This window comes from Triticum aestivum, chromosome 5A (assembly GCF_018294505.1).
Source record: "Triticum aestivum cultivar Chinese Spring chromosome 5A, IWGSC CS RefSeq v2.1, whole genome shotgun sequence".
NCBI lineage: Eukaryota > Viridiplantae > Streptophyta > Magnoliopsida > Poales > Poaceae > Triticum > Triticum aestivum.
In genome coordinates, this window is record NC_057806.1 from 332,754,708 (window position 1) to 332,769,918 (window position 15,211).

A 15,211-nucleotide genomic window follows, 5' to 3' on the forward strand; every position below is an offset into this window, starting at 1 on the left:
TACCATGTACACGGAGGCGGAGGCCAAGGAAGCACGAGAAGACGGTGTCGACCTGCTGGAAGAGGGCCGGCTGTTAGCCCTCAGCCGGTCCGCCATCTATCAGCAGGGTCTACGCCGCTACCACAGTCGGAAGGTCAACCCAAGATCGTTCCAAGAGGGCGATCTTGTGCTTCGGCTAATCCAGCGAACAGCCGGCCATCACAAGCTCTCGGCCCCTTGGGAGGGTCCCTTCTTCATCAGCAGAGCTTTAGGCAACGACTCCTACTACCTAATCGACACGCAGAAGTCGAAGGCACGCAAGAGAGATGATTCCGGCAAGGAGTCGGAACGACCATGGAACGCCAATCTCCTCCAAAGATTTTACAGTTAAAAATCAGTATGTACCATGCTACCTTTTGTACTAAGTATGAGACAAAGGGTCCCCCGAGGAGCACTCGGGGACTACCCTCTTTTATCTATGAATGATGAGTATCATGCCTATGATTATGTTACTACATTTGTTTTTTTTGTCTGGCACCGGGTTCGACCAGTCGGCCCGGGGACTCGCCGCCTTAAGTTATATCTAAGTTCTGCCTGCAGTCAGATAAGTAGTGTGCCTGCACCCAAGCCCCCTCTTGTCAAAAGTCGCAACTCGAAGAATCGACTGTCCGGCTGGCAAGAGCCAAAGGCAGGAAAGGATGCCCACACGAAAAACGGCTAAGGACTAAGGAACTTATATAACACAAGCCGGCCTCCCGTCCCGCCAACCGGCTACCAGAGCAGCCGGCTGGCCGGCTTCCCGTTCACCTTGCTACAATCTAAGAAAACTCGAGGACTTGTCTTCCCAAAAAAACAGTCAAGTCCTTCTCCAGCCACAGACTGCAGAGCAGCTGTCCGACTGGGAAGGCGGCGACCAGGGGAAGACGGCAAAGGAAAAAGCCAAAAAGATGAAAAGAAAACATGAACGGAAGCCAAACACATGCATGATTATATTTACACAAAAGACCTTCGAAAGGCCAGCATTCAATATAATTTGAATACACCCCCAGTGGGTGGAACTGTGCAAATTTAATAAAAGTTGTTCAAAAGAGTAACGAGCAGGAAAAGCAAGGACGGCGGATCAGGCCAAGGGAGCGACGGGCGAGTCGGGTAGGTTGGTAGAGACGGCAGTGCCGGTTGGAGGAGTGGCCGGCTGGCGAGTCTCGGCATGATCATCACCTCTTGCAGACGGCGTGTTTGCACACGCCTCGTTGCTGGAGGCACGATCAGGCTGAGGCTGGCTGGTCGCTTCGCCGTCTGGCATGACGTATTCACCATCCTCTCCCTGTTCCTCTTCACCCTCGTCGCTGGAAGCAATCTCCTCCGCCGAGTCCTCACCTTCTGCCAGGTTCAGCCCGAACCACTCCTCCGGCTGAACTACGCCGTCATCATTCACCTCAGGGGCAAAGGCACTGGTGTCGGTGTACTCGGCGATCGCCGAGGCGCGCCGGGCGATAGCCGGCCGCGCCGCCTCCAGCTCCTCGTCAGCCTCCTGCCGCCAGGTGCTCAGCTAGTCCAAGTTCAGCCCAGGATACCAAGCTCGAATGAACTCCAGCGCCCGCCCAGCACCGGACCGCGCTGGTGACGCCTTCCAAGCCTTGAAGCGGCCGACTGCAACCTCCAGCCAGTCGGCAGTCCGACTTGGGGTGCGCAGAACCGCCTCGCCGGGCCAGAGGGCGGCCAGCACTTGTGCCCCGGTGCGCTGAAGACGGTGGAGCATGCGGTGATCTGGCTGCAGGCGGGCTTGAATCGCCAGAAGCTGCTCCTCAAGTGACCGGCCGGCACCCGGCGCGATCTCGACCCCTGCCTACCGTCGCGCAACGCGGTAGGCCTCGATGGCTTGGGTAGCGGCAACGGAGTAACCGGGAAAGTAATCTGCACAAAGAAGAAAGCAGTAGTTCAAAATCAAAAGACGAGTCAGATGACAGGAGGCAGGCAAAGAAACGAATAAGAAGGCGTCTTACCATCAATTAAATCTTCAACCCTGCTGTAGCCTTGACTCAGCGCCTGCCTAACCTCGGCCCAGATCGTCGCCTCGGTCTCATATTCAGCTTTGAGGGAGGCCTCGCTGTCCTACGCCGCCTTCAGGGCCGCCTTGTGGCTCTCTTCCTGGTCGGCCAATTTCTTGGCCAGGCGATCGCGCTCTTGAGCCAGGGCGTTGCACTCGGTTTCCTTGGCGCGAAGGGCGGACTGGGCCCCACCGAGCTGCTCCCTCAAGTCGGCATTGGCCCCTGCAGATATGAAGAAGAAGAAAAAGGCAATAAGAAAGAAGTCATCAGGAAAAGATCCGACCCGACTGCTCAGCGGTCGGCCCGGATCTCGGGGACTACACCCAGTGGGTGCGCTGACGCGCCCCCACTTGAGATAAAAGATGAAGCACTTACTCTGTCTCCCGGCCAGATCAGTGGCTTTCTGATTCAACTCCTGGGCCTGGGAGTTGAAAGAAGCTACGCGGAGGTTATGATACTCCTGCAGATAAGATAAGAGATGCGAGTAAGAACAAGACGGCAATCGAAGTCTACCAAGAAGTTCCAAGCCGCCTGCTCGGCAGCCGACTTGGAACTCGGAGACTACATCCAGAGGGTGCGCTGACGCGCCCCCACAGAAGAAATCAGGAGCAATCGACGAAGAGCAGGAGGACTCACCCGAATAACCGTTCGCGTCGTGAAAAACTCTTGAGTGTACTGCTTCAGCGCGGCAGCTTGGGCCTGAAGCCGGTTCCAGACGTCCTGCGCCGCCACGTTCAGCACGGCCGTCCCACCGCCCGACGTCCACATGGACGAGCTATCACTGGCCGCTTCCAGGTCCTGGGCCGACGAGCTGGCGCCCGCAGTTTTTTGTGGCTCCGGTGCCGAAGTCACCTTCCCCGTGCGCCGACGAGACGACGACGAGACCACAAGATCTGCCCCCGCAGTCGGCTCGCCTCCAGCCGGCTGCATGAGTGGCGCATCAGGCCGGCCTCCTTGGCCCGTTCCAGTCGGCGGCGACGACACCGCCTCCCTCTCCATCACCGGCCGGCCGCGGCCGGCCTCCTCCGTAGGGGGCACTGGGATGTCGGGAGCCGCGGCACGAAGGGGGATGATGGGCTGCGGAACTGGTTCTGTAGGGCCTCCGCCTCCCTCTCTGCAGCCGCGGCCTCCACCTGGGCCTTGGCAGTCGCGTCGGCTCACGCCTCCGCCGACTTCTCCCTCACCTCCCGAACCGCCCTCCGCTCCTCTGCCTCCCGCTCCTCCCGCGTCTTCCGTGTGTTTCGCTCCGTCGCCTCTAGGAGATCGGCACGGGGATCCACACGGCGAGAGCTTGAAGACCCTCCCACGGCTCCGACTATGGAGGCAGCAGAGGCCCGCTCGAGAGAAAGCGGGGCCCTGTTTGATAAGACAAGAAGAGGGCTAGAAGAATATCAACCGAAGAGGAAAAAGAAAGGCGTGAGAAAAGCGACCCTTACGCCGAAACAGCCTGCGGCTGCTTCACCACCTTGTGGAAGCGGTCCGCCTTTGTGGCCGCTTCATCCCGCTTGGTCGCCGCCGTGGTATCCTTGGGCTTCTTTGGCCAACTGCCAAAGTGGGTCGATGCGGCCCGGCGTTTCTGCGCGCCACCACGAGCAGCCAGCGCGGCAGATGGGCCTGTGCCTTGATGATCGGGCGCCGGCTGACGGTGCGGAACAACTTCGGCCTCATCGTCATCCGGCCAGTCCTCGAAGGCGGCCCCGAGCCCAGGGCCGCCTGCCTCGCCGCCTTCCCCTACGACGTCGTCTTCCATGGCGGCCGCCCCCAGGTCCGGGTCATCAACGTCGTCCATTGTGCGGTCAGGGAGAAACTGGCATTCCACCCCCGCAGCCCTGGTTGCCGGCGGAAGAAGGGGGTTCTGCTGAAAACAAGCCGACTGATCATGAGTCGGCCATCATGAACCCAGCGACAAGAAAAGAAGAAAAGAAGAGAAACTTACCACAGGCGGAGGATTGGCGCGAGAATACGGCTCCTTGCCGTACTGCCACCCCTCGACGAGCTTGCAGTTGGATATATAGTTCACCATATAAGACACCTCCTCGTGGGGCATCTCCTTGATGCTTAGCCGGCATGGGTCAAAGCGGCCGCTCATCTGACAAATCATGTGAGGTCGGCCCTGGAGCGGGAGCACCCGGCGCTCCACGAAGGCGGCCACCAGGTCGGCCCCGGTCAGGCCCTCCGACTGGATCATCACCCAGAGCCGTGCAACGGAGGCGGCCCCACCTTGAGACAGCGACCTGGCCCGGTAGGACCATGAGGGCTGCCTCCCAGCCGGCGGGCCGGCTACCTAAGCCGGCAGATTGACGAAGTCGCCTTGCGGAGCGACGTTCTTCATGTAGAAGTAAGATTTCTGCCAGAGCTTCACCGACTTGATCAGCGGGATGGGCGGAAACGGATTGTTGTCACTCGTCCGCCGCATGGCGATGAAGGCACCGCATGGGGCGGGCACGCCCGCGACGACGGTGCCAAGCTTGCACTGGAAGAATTCCCCCCAGAGTTCGAGGGTGGGGAGGACGCCAAGAAAGCCCTCGCACAAGGAGACGAAGGCCGACAGCAGCATCACCGCGTTTGGAGTGAGGTGATGCGACTGGAGACGATCGAACTCGAGGAAGGAGCGGAAGAACCCACTCACCGGCAGGCCGAAGCCGCGCAGGCAGTGCGAGCAGAAGATTACCCACTCGTCCTCCTCCGGTGCCGGCGAGATCTTCCTCTCCGGCGCGAGATGGACCCGCACGTAGTCCGTGCCTGGCAGCCGCCGCGTCCGGCGCAGGAAGTCAATGTGGTCGTCATGGACGTTGGAGCCATCCCAGGAGCTCGACAGCGCCATGGGGACGGCGCGGCAACGAGAAAGGTGCGGTGGCGGAGAGGCGCGCGACCCTGTCACGACAGAGCAACGGCGAGCCAAGAAGACTGGCGGAAGAGCCGGGCGGCGGCAGGAAGCTATGGCGACGGAGAGGAAGAAGAAGAAGGAAGGGGCGGGGCGAGGGCGAGCGTGCGAGCGTTTGCCGCTCCCCCTCCTCCCCCTACTTATAGCCTCGTGTGGCGAAGCCGAGGAGGCGAGGCGTGGGGGGACGTGGGATTAACGGCACCCATTCCCCCACGTCTCGCGTTTATTGCGCCTTAACAGCGTGCGGAAACCGCCGCTGGGAGGCGCGCGGTCCACCCGGGCCACAGAAGATCCGTGCGTGGGCCAAGGCCCGGTAGTGGCGGGCCCCGGACTACGGCGACGTCCCGTCGCCCGCGTGGGCTGGCAGGCTCTTCCAGCTGTAGGGTGCCATGTGGCGCGTAGGCGGCGAGCGGTCAGCTCGCAGGCTGACTTGCGCGCCCCCTGATTCCTGCCTTCAAGCTTCAAAACCTCCAGAAGACGGTGCACCAAATCAAAGCCAGCTCCCAGCTGCCGGCCCCTCAAGATAGGAAGCTGATTGAGCTTCTCGTCTTTTTTCAGCCTCGGAGCCCAACCAGTTTCGGGGACTACTGTCGGAGTAAATGACCACGGGTAGCCTAGCCATCTCCCCTTGGCTCTCCTGAAAAATTATAGTCCGAGCAAGCCTCCAAGCACCCAAGGCGTGGGGCCGCCTTCCTCCAGCTGGCTACCTCTCAAACCGGCTGCACGAAGGCGGCCCAGCCCTAAAATCCTTGTGAAGAAAACCACGAGAGGGTCGGCTCCAAGAAGCCGGCCACGAGAAGGCCGACTCCAAGAAGCCGCCCCCCAGCAGGCGGCCAAGATCGTGCCCTCAGAGTCTGCACCCACATAACGGCGATGAGACGGGGCGTGGCTACAGTGAAGCCTGCCACCCCCGAATCCCGGGACGCGCATGGCCACAGTGCGTCGTACGGGGCGGCCATCACCCGTCCGGCACGGCACTGTTGCCATATTGACCATGACGTCACCCACGGTGAGCTGTCAGTACGACCCGTGGGTGGCGGGCTCCATCCGTCTAGGAGACATCCAAAGGCGGCCAGGCCTCCCACAGTCGGCCTGGGGTGTGGCCGACTCCCAATAGCCGGCTAGTTCCCTCCCTCGAGGGAGGCGCCTCATTAAGAAGACAAGACGAGGTAAGGCTACAGCGATAAGCCGCCCGGCGGCGGCACTGTAGCCATGCTTACCACGACAGAGCCCTCGTCACCAGAGGCGAGGCAACAGTAACCAGCCCCCGATAAGACCCCCCAAGCAGTGGGACCGGCCTGTCGACCAGAAGGCTAGCATCCGGCGGGGTCCACCAGTCGGCGGGCCCCATCGGCCGACGGAGAAGCCGGCGGGCGTAGACGCAGACAGCTACGGCCCACGCCCAGCTGGATTACCATTGTACCCCTAGGGGCTAGGCCTATATAACCCCCCCAGGGCGCCCATGCAAGGGGAGATCTTTTTCGAGGAGTTTTAGACACCACATCGAGAGGAGAAGTAAGCTAGCCTTGCCCTTCTTCTCCCTCTCACCGAACAGCTCAAGGAGCCTCTTGTAGCTACTTGTCGATCTAGTGACCATGCGAAGACCCCGCAGAGCAGCAGTAGGGGTGTTATCTCCACGGAGAGCCTCGAAGCTGGGTAAGATCCGCCGGCATGCATGTCTTCGCCTTATCCCGTTTCCAGGCACCGGCGACATTTTGTTGGCTCCCACAATGATAAGCCACCCGTTGGCATATGTCGCACCAACCACCCGACATGTAGGTTGTCACAAAATTTCAATTCAAAATTTAAAACATAATTTGAAAAATAAAAATGACAAATTCAATACTGAATAGCCCATAACATAACTTGGGCTTTAGATTTGGCCCATTATCACAATGATGTCAAGTTTGTCATTTTGTATCTCAAAAAATATTTTAAAATTTTATATAAAATTTTATGACATCATACGTTGATGTTGTGTTAACATTGTAATTTTTTTTAGATTTTTTAAAATATTCTATGACATCCGGTGCACCGGTAGCACCAAAGTGCGGGTGCACCGGATTCCCCAGTGATCATTGCACACACATGACTGAGCATTCGTATAAAATGGAAGGCACACTGATTGAGATACAATACCAAGGATCCAAATTGTACAAACAAATTACGTGCACGCACGACGCCCATATCTCCCAACTGCTGGCAACCTATAACAACAGGTTCAAACGCTGTCCGTGCTGATACATTTATTATGATTTATCCATGCTGACTGAGAAGGGATGGTGGATCAAGCTGCAGGCCCTGGCTGCATGGTGCTGCTGATGGACTGCACCTGCGTCTTGCCGCTGGGGCCCTTGGTGCGTATGTACTTGCGGTAGTCGCTGAAGGTGACGGGCTCCTGGTACAGCGCCGGCGACCCCGGGCCGACGAGCTCGCTCGCCGGAGCGACAGGGAGGTCGCCTCGAGGGTTGCAGAAGAAGGCGATGGTGAAGCGCTCCTTGTCCGAGTTGACCAGCGCGCGGTGCTCCACGCTCCTGTAACGCCCGTTGCTCAGGATCTGGAAAATCACAAGATATTTTAGAAGCTTCAAGAACAAGCAATTTTTCGTAGGGGGGCTGTGCTGTCTCTTTCATTCAACTTCTCTTTGCATGCATGCACCTATGTCATCATCTTTTTCACGTATCTGGACTGCATGGCATGCTACTGTGTGTGTAACTGTCATCTTCTGGTGCGTAAATATGCAGATCATGCATGTCAACAAACTTCAGTAGTTCTATCTACCAGCGTACTACTAGTATATTGATCAATGAAGCAGTTCAGTATATGTATATGTTGAAACTTCAGAAAGTGTACAGGCTAGCTATATCTATCTAGAAGGTTTTAAACGTGTTGCCTTTTTTCTTTTCTTTTAGCTCTTCCTTCTATCGCCCCCACAAGATCAAAAAAAAGGATGCCATAAATCTCTTTGGCCAAGAGAGTTAGGCGCATAACATGTAAAACCTGTTGCCCATAATTCACCGCGATGCTTAAATAGGCACGCATCTTATACAATTCAATTCTGTTGATTCTAAACAACATCTACTATTCCCTCCGATCCATATTAATTGTCGCTGATTTAGTACAATCGGAAGGAGTGTCATAATTAATACAAAAAAAAGGATCTTATCAACTACCTACATGCATAGGGTTAGCTTCATACTATCCAAAATTCTATATTGTATTTAATCTCTTGCAAAGAAGCCAAGAATATATGGTACTCTTGACTTCCTTATAGATGCAAACAAATTGACATTAATTTCACACGTTAGCTTCATCAGCACAAAATATATAGTGATTGGGTGTAATGAGAATGTTACTACTTTAGACAAGACAATCGAAGATACATATCCTATGTTTTTAAGGCGTCTCTAAGGCGACGCCTAGGCGTCGAGGCGCCCCCCCAGCGCTTTGCAAATATGTCCGCTTTAGGCACCTAGGCGTCGAGGCACCCCCCCCCCCCCAGCGCCTTAAAGCAAAGCGTCGCCTTAAAAACATAGTACATATCACATCAGATTTTCAGAAAAACGTAAGTAGGCCACAGCGATCACCTGAATCTGATCACCAACGTTTACGAGGAAGGAACCTGGGACTGGTTGCACGGTGACCCATGCGTCTCCCTTGCGTACCTGTGTCCCCTCGACGTTATCATCAGTGAGGAGCAAGGTGATGCCACCGGGGTCAGAGTGAGATGAGAGACCAAGAGTGAGCTCAGGCTGTGGGCATCTTGGATAGTAGTTCACACGCATGGTAGCCGAGATGCCATCACTGCCACCAAAAGCATTATGGAGGTAGTCCTCCTCCAACCCTAAGCTACTGGACATAGCCTTGAGCAAGACTTGACAGAGACTTATTAGTTGGCATGCATACTTCTCAGTGGCTTCCCTGCATAAATACCAAAACAATATCAAATAGGAAACTGTGTAACCAAACATATCAGAAAACTCTAAACTGCAAGAACTTATAAAGAATGAGGATAAATTAAAAAAAACAATGAAGCTGCGTTTTCTCGAGAAAAGAAAAATATTTATCTACCTCAGGTCAGTAGGAATCTTTGGCCACTTGTCAAGGTTTCTGATATCACTTGGGAAGAGATTAAGGAAGTAATAGTCACTCCAATCTAAGATTGCCCCTTTCTCAACTCCAAGGCGGCTCCCATACCCCTCATATGTTACCGGTAAGTTGGCATGTACCTTCTTCTCTTCCATGGGGAGGTCAAAGAACTCCCTCCATGCACTTCTCATCCTCCTCACAGCCTCCGTGTCCACATCATGGTTCACTAACTGGAAGAAACCCCAGTTCTTGCATGCAGAGGCTATTGCTTTTAGCATTTCTTGATGATGTTCAGGGGTATTAGAGAAGCTAGCAAGATCGATAACTGGGATACTGAGATTAGGGTCATTTGTGACACCACTAGGACGCTCAGATGGAGGCTTGATGTACTGTTGTGGCAAGGAGCTCGTACCAGAGTTGGAAAGAGTTTGCACTGGTACAATGGGTTCTGGCCAGTCAAGCAGATTGTTACTTGCCATGGTGGGAGTGATAGGTCTTGGTTTGGTTATGAGAAGAGGGTGTGCGTGTTTATATAGAGAAAGGATATGTGATGTATGAGATTAAATCGCAATGCATTTAGTGCAGTTCATGGTGGGATTGGACGGATATATATGTACAGATTGGACAAAATTATGCTCATTAAGAGATATGCCTCATTTATCGTCTGAATATTGCTAAAATCTTTTGGATATATACATATAATTAAAATCTTTTGGATACAGTCTCGTATGCCATTAATGGAAGGAAGATACAATTTCATATGCCATTAGTGGAAGATACAATCTTTTGGATACAGTTTCATATGCCATCAATGGAAGATACAATCTTATGGAGTGAGCTAATTAATAATAACATTTATTTGCTTCTTGTTCGTGCAAGTAATCAACATATGATACGTAAGCACACATATAATATATTTCCTTTCGAAACGCTAATGTAAAAGTGGGGAGAATACGATATTATTTCAGTAATTTAACTAGGAGTATGATATATCAATACATAAACTTCAAAAGGTATTAGAGTGCATTTTGTTTTGTGCAGTTGAACTGTCAAATTTTTGCTCCGTAGACATGATTTAATAGATATTATACTGTTAACTTATAAACTTTCTGAACACGGATGAGTTAATCGACGTCATTGTTACTATTTTTAATGAGAACTGGCCACACAAAATTTACTGAGGCAATAGTAATTGTATTTGCAATCCTAAGTGAACTTCATTTTCGTGATTGACCCTTGAAGAAACAAACTAGAAAAAAGGATGCAGTATTTCTTTGTTTTGATATCACTATAGACATGTGATCAATTGACCATTTCAGATAATGCTTGCACATAGTCAAAATCAAAGAACAACACATATCAATTGATAGGGACAGAATTGGTTGCAAATAATAGGAGAGAAATTGCACTTTAAAATTAAATTTGCTGAGCTTTAGAGGTTTTAGTTATTCCAGTGGAGCAGTATATATTGCTAACTAGGAGGAATAATTTTTCTAAACTAGAAATGCATGTTCTATTTGATGGCATGCATGTTAACATATTTTTGCAGATCATGTATGCACTCTGACTTCTGAGCATGCTTTGATACATGTTCTATTTCATAGTGAAATAATAACAGCACACAGTTGATTTACTTGTATGTTCTACTCCCTCCGTTCCTAAATATTTGTCTTTTTAGAGATTTCAAATGGACTACCACATACGGATGTATATAGACATATTTTAGAGTATAGATTCACTCATTTTGCTCTGTATGTAGTCACTTGTTGAAATCTCTAGAAACACAAATATTTAGGAACAGAGGGAGTAGTAAATTAAGGTTATAGTAGTTCTTTTAGAACAAGGAGATGTACCCCAGAAAACCCGATAAAACATGGGCAGTTACTTGGTTCCCCCAGGTCCATGGGAGGATTGGATAAGGCAATTAAGAAACAATACACACGTGCTGAAATGAAAGTCAAAAAAATCGGCAAATGATATGGTTATGCATAACATCATGTCATCAATATCAAATTAGGTGTAGACACACTAAAATTGATGTACATTTATACATATGAATATATGATAAAGATTGCCCGACATGTACACTCATAGTTACAATTAGCTAGGAAGTTTTGGTTGGCACTATGCATGAATATCTCATTGCTGATGTAAACAAAGCATCCAAGAGCAATCTCACCGTTTCACATGCAGTACGTAGGCACATCTATCAATCGATCAATGAGGTGCTGTCAGGAGGAACTAGTTTGCAGGTAACTATTTGCCAGCAGGAAAGGAATTACGGCTGGACCTTACCTAGTCAAGAAGCACGACAAATTAATGTGTACGTGTGTCAGCTAATACCAGCAAATCAATCAAACACATGTTGCATTGAACATTTGAAACGAGATACCTAGAGCCGACAGCGACGATGGCCACACATCCAACAAGCAGTTCTGTGAAGCAAACACTTATCTGCAAGAAAGTGATGCTACATCATGCAGCTTGGCTAACAATAGGTTGGCATTGGTAATATTATTACGATTGCTATCAGTACAATATCGTAAGACTTTATGAGGCTTATGCATGCTTATGAGAGAAAATAAGAGTAATCGTAGATTATGGGTACAAAGAGTCCAGTAAGACATTAGCAGCTAGCTCCCCCAGTTGCATGGCAGAATAGAAAGTGCAAATTAAGAAAACAGAATGCACATGTGCTGAAATGAAAGTCAAGCAAATCGTCCAATGATATGGTCCCGGTAGCATCGACATCAAAGGTGTACACTAGTTCAGCAAAGCGACAGCAAAACAAAGGATAAAACAGATCTGGAGCAGTATCAAAATTGCCAAACATGCCTAGTCAGAATATATGAAGAACCGTGCGCCATTATTCTTGATCTAAAACGAAAGATATGGGGGCTACCTCATCAACCACCACACCGGTGAGGTTGCGGGCGATGGTGAATCAAGGAGATCAGTGGCTGGCCAGGGCGACAGCAAAGCTAGGATGAGAGCGACCTTGGTTAAACAGTCAATTCCCACATGTTAATACGGAGTAGAATAATACCGTGTGCGGTGCGTCAGCCAGACCAGCAAATCAATGCAACACATGTTGTATTTTTAGTCAAGTCGTCGCACGCATTAGCAACAGCAACCGCAGGCTTTGGCTCCTTCTAGTAACATTTGAGCTGGCACGGAGCAGCAAGCAAGCAGGGAGCATTCAGAAGCAAACACTGTCTAACCAACGCCCCAATGTGTGATTCAGAAAGAAGAAGGAACACCGAACACATGTGGACTGCCGCGGCCGTCGATCCACCTTCGCCGGCGGTCGCCCGCCCACATGTGGTCATCTCCGCGTGGCCTCCGTCTCCTCACCCAAGTACCCAGCGCGGCAGCGCCGCCCGGACCTCTTGGCCTCCGCGGCCATTGCCGCCGAGCTCTGTGGCCGTATCGTGTAATCAGCCCCATCACGCATGCCCAAATCAAAACCCCAGTAAAAGAACGATCAAGGGAACGTACATTCTTGCGCGTCCTTTGATTAGGTAGTTGAGAGAGGTGGCGCCGGTCTTGAGCCCCCGCCGGTTCCCCTGCCGCCGCCATGGATGCCAACAAGCGGCGGCGCTGGAGGAGCTGTGATTGTGAGCGACAGGCTAAATCCCGCTGGGCTGCAATGCAGTCCAAGTCCGGCCCGTATCCAAAGCTGAAGATAAATCCCCTAGAAAAAAATAATCTAAAGCCCGCCCGCTTGGGAGCCTCTCCTGAAGCGTTGCCCGACCAGGACGACCCATAACTGTAGTAGTGCGTTTTTTTCCTCTCCGTGTATTTTTCCGTTAAACCTTTTCACTGTTTGGGTCGGGTTTTTTCTTTGTTGCTTTTTTGTATGTTTTACTATTTGGGTAGGGTTTTCTTGGTTTTACTTCTTTTTCATATATCATAACGTTAAAAGTAGAAAAAAAAAATCCCTAGGTATACTTAACCAAACATTGTGACCAAACCCAAGTGCTAAAGCTTAGCAACGTTGTGTCTCGCCTGACACCTTTTCACGTGGTGTACTATGTTGGGCCAGCCTATTTTTAGAGTTTTGATCATGTTCGCTTGTTTGATGTTTCGTGTGTTCGTTGTTGTAGTTTTCTTAGTATTTTTTAGGTTTCTTTTGTTTTTATCTTGGTCTTCTTTCCTCCAAGGTTTTCTTTGGGTTTTATTGTTTTCCTTTGTTTTTCCATCAGTTTTTCCATTTCCTTATCATTTTTTATTTTCGTTCTTCTTTCATTTCATTTTTTGTTTACTTTGGTTGTCTTTCTTTGTTTTTAATGATTTTTTTCCTCTTTTCTCTCTCTATTTTCTTTGGTTTTCTTGGTTTCTTTCTCGGTTTTCTTCTTTTTTCTTCGTGTATTTCTTTGCTTTCAATGTTTCCATTCTTTTACATTTGTTTTCTTTTCCTTTTTCTTTCGATTTTCTTTTCTTTTCTTTTGGTTTTATCTCGGTTTTTATGGGGTTTCTTTGTTTTTTCTTTATTTTGAAGGTTTTTGTCGTGTTTTTTCTTTCTCTTTTCGCATAGAACCAAAAACATTTTTATACATGATTAATTTCTTCCAAATACATGAAACAATATTCATATACATCTAAAACTTTTTTTGTGTAAAATGTTTTAGAAATATATCATCATTTTTAAATATATGTTTTGTGTGTACTTTTTTGTTTCGTGCCCATTATACATTTTTATATACATATAAGACATTTTTCTACAGTGTTCCAAAACATGAGAAACATTTTTTTAAACATATATTTCTGTGTAACTGTTTTTTTCATACACTTTGCACATTTGTCATATACATCACGAGCATTTCCTATGTACACGTTTATCATTTTTCAAATGCATGTGCAACAGATTTTGAAATATATTTTCGGACGTGTTACTTGTTTCCACACACCTTGTATATTTTTTCGTACACCAAGAATATTTATATGCACGTTTTACACTTTTGAAAATGTATGATTAAGATTTTATGTTAATGTATTTTTTGACGCCAACCTTTTCTTATATGCATTGTACTCCTCCCGATCCATATTTTTCTACACACATCCGTATTTAGACAAATTTAAGACAAATAATATGGATCGAAAGAAGTAAATTTTTAATACATAAGGGACGTTTAATGTGCAACACGATCTATTGCTATAATGATTGACTATTCGTCACCCTGGGTGAGGAATAGTTATTCTCCATCCCCTCTTTTTTAATAGCAATACACTGTAATTTTACGTTCCATAAATTTTGTCTTATTCTATATGTAAAATAGATCGTAAGAAAGTATATAGTACCTCTAAGATTCATGAAATGTTTTAAGTACCCTGGGTGAGTGTATGCGCGTTTATATGAGCGTTTGCGTCTGTACTGTGTTTAAAAAAAACTAGGGAACCGTTGCAAACTAGTGTGGCACGTGTGAACGCCACGGGTGACATTTTATGGCATCGTGCACCACCATGTGATGTGAAAATCCATACCTACAAAAAACTGAACTATTGTTTCTGCCCGTCTGTTGTCCTTTTTACAAAACATCCCCATGTTTAATGTAAATTAACCCTTAGTCCAATTTAAGTTACGGATGAACTATTTTTTACAGTTTTTCAAAAAACACCCTGACTTTTGAGGTAATTAACCTGCCATCCATATTTAAGTCAAACAAATTGTTTTTGCATTTTAATAGAAACCCCCAAGTTTTTCGGTTAATCAATTTATGGTCCATATAAAACAAATGGTTTTTTAAATTATCCATATCTTTTAAACCATAACTTCGATTTTAACATGTTATATATGAAATTTGATTATAAAAATGTGTAGAATCTGAATATGATATTATTTTACATGTTAAATATTTTTAAAATATTATTTTGGATGCAAACTTAATCTGTAGCACATGATCCGTTTTTCTTTCGTGCCGACGGTGATCTGGACTGCAAATAAAGAACCATTAAAACTAGATTGAGAGAAAAGAAAACATCGATAATCATGCATGCACACCTTTGAAAAAACTCGCAGGGGAAAACAATAGATTTCTCATCTTATTTCGAGCAAGTGCGCGCATATTGATTCCTTAAGTGCAAAGCATAGGAATATGTTGATACGCACAAATAAGCAAAGTCCCTTCTGTATGAGTAAACAGTACAGAAAATAACAGCCTTTCCTAAAAGAAAAATGAATAAAATCTTTACACTTCATAGGCACAAATCA

General features: G+C 48.6%; 1 protein-coding gene across 7 annotated transcripts; it reads right to left on the bottom strand.

Annotated features, from left to right (window-relative positions):
* Nucleotides 1–7,009: 7,009 nt before the first annotated feature.
* Nucleotides 7,010–12,640, bottom strand: LOC123103231 (jasmonate-induced oxygenase 4). 7 transcript variants are annotated; one of them, XM_044524752.1, is made up of 8 exons: nucleotides 12,499–12,640; nucleotides 12,047–12,418; nucleotides 11,903–11,960; nucleotides 11,393–11,454; nucleotides 11,180–11,295; nucleotides 8,983–9,248; nucleotides 8,499–8,832; nucleotides 7,010–7,468 (listed from the first exon to the last, which is right to left on the bottom strand). In XM_044524752.1, the coding sequence occupies exons 5-8, from the start codon at nucleotides 11,204–11,206 to the stop codon at nucleotides 7,199–7,201; spliced, it is 897 nt and encodes a 298-aa protein (XP_044380687.1). In that variant the 5' UTR covers nucleotides 11,207–11,295; nucleotides 11,393–11,454; nucleotides 11,903–11,960; nucleotides 12,047–12,418; nucleotides 12,499–12,640; the 3' UTR covers nucleotides 7,010–7,198. The 7 variants fall into 7 exon arrangements, with proteins under 7 accessions (XP_044380687.1, XP_044380688.1, XP_044380684.1 ...); XM_044524753.1 differs by lacking the exon at nucleotides 11,903–11,960; XM_044524749.1 differs by having other exon boundaries at nucleotides 11,903–12,418.
* Nucleotides 12,641–15,211: the final 2,571 nt, after the last annotated feature.

Coding starts and splice junctions, on each gene's coding strand:
- LOC123103231 (XM_044524747.1), bottom strand. CDS start 9,479: ATGGCAAGTAACAATCTGCTTGACTGGCCAGAACCCATTGTACCAGTG. Junction 8,833..8,982: donor AAGATTCCTACTGACCTGAG/GTAGATAAATAT, acceptor GTATTTATGCAG/GGAAGCCACTGAGAAGTATG. Junction 7,469..8,498: donor ACGTTGGTGATCAGATTCAG/GTGATCGCTGTG, acceptor GTGATTTTCCAG/ATCCTGAGCAACGGGCGTTA.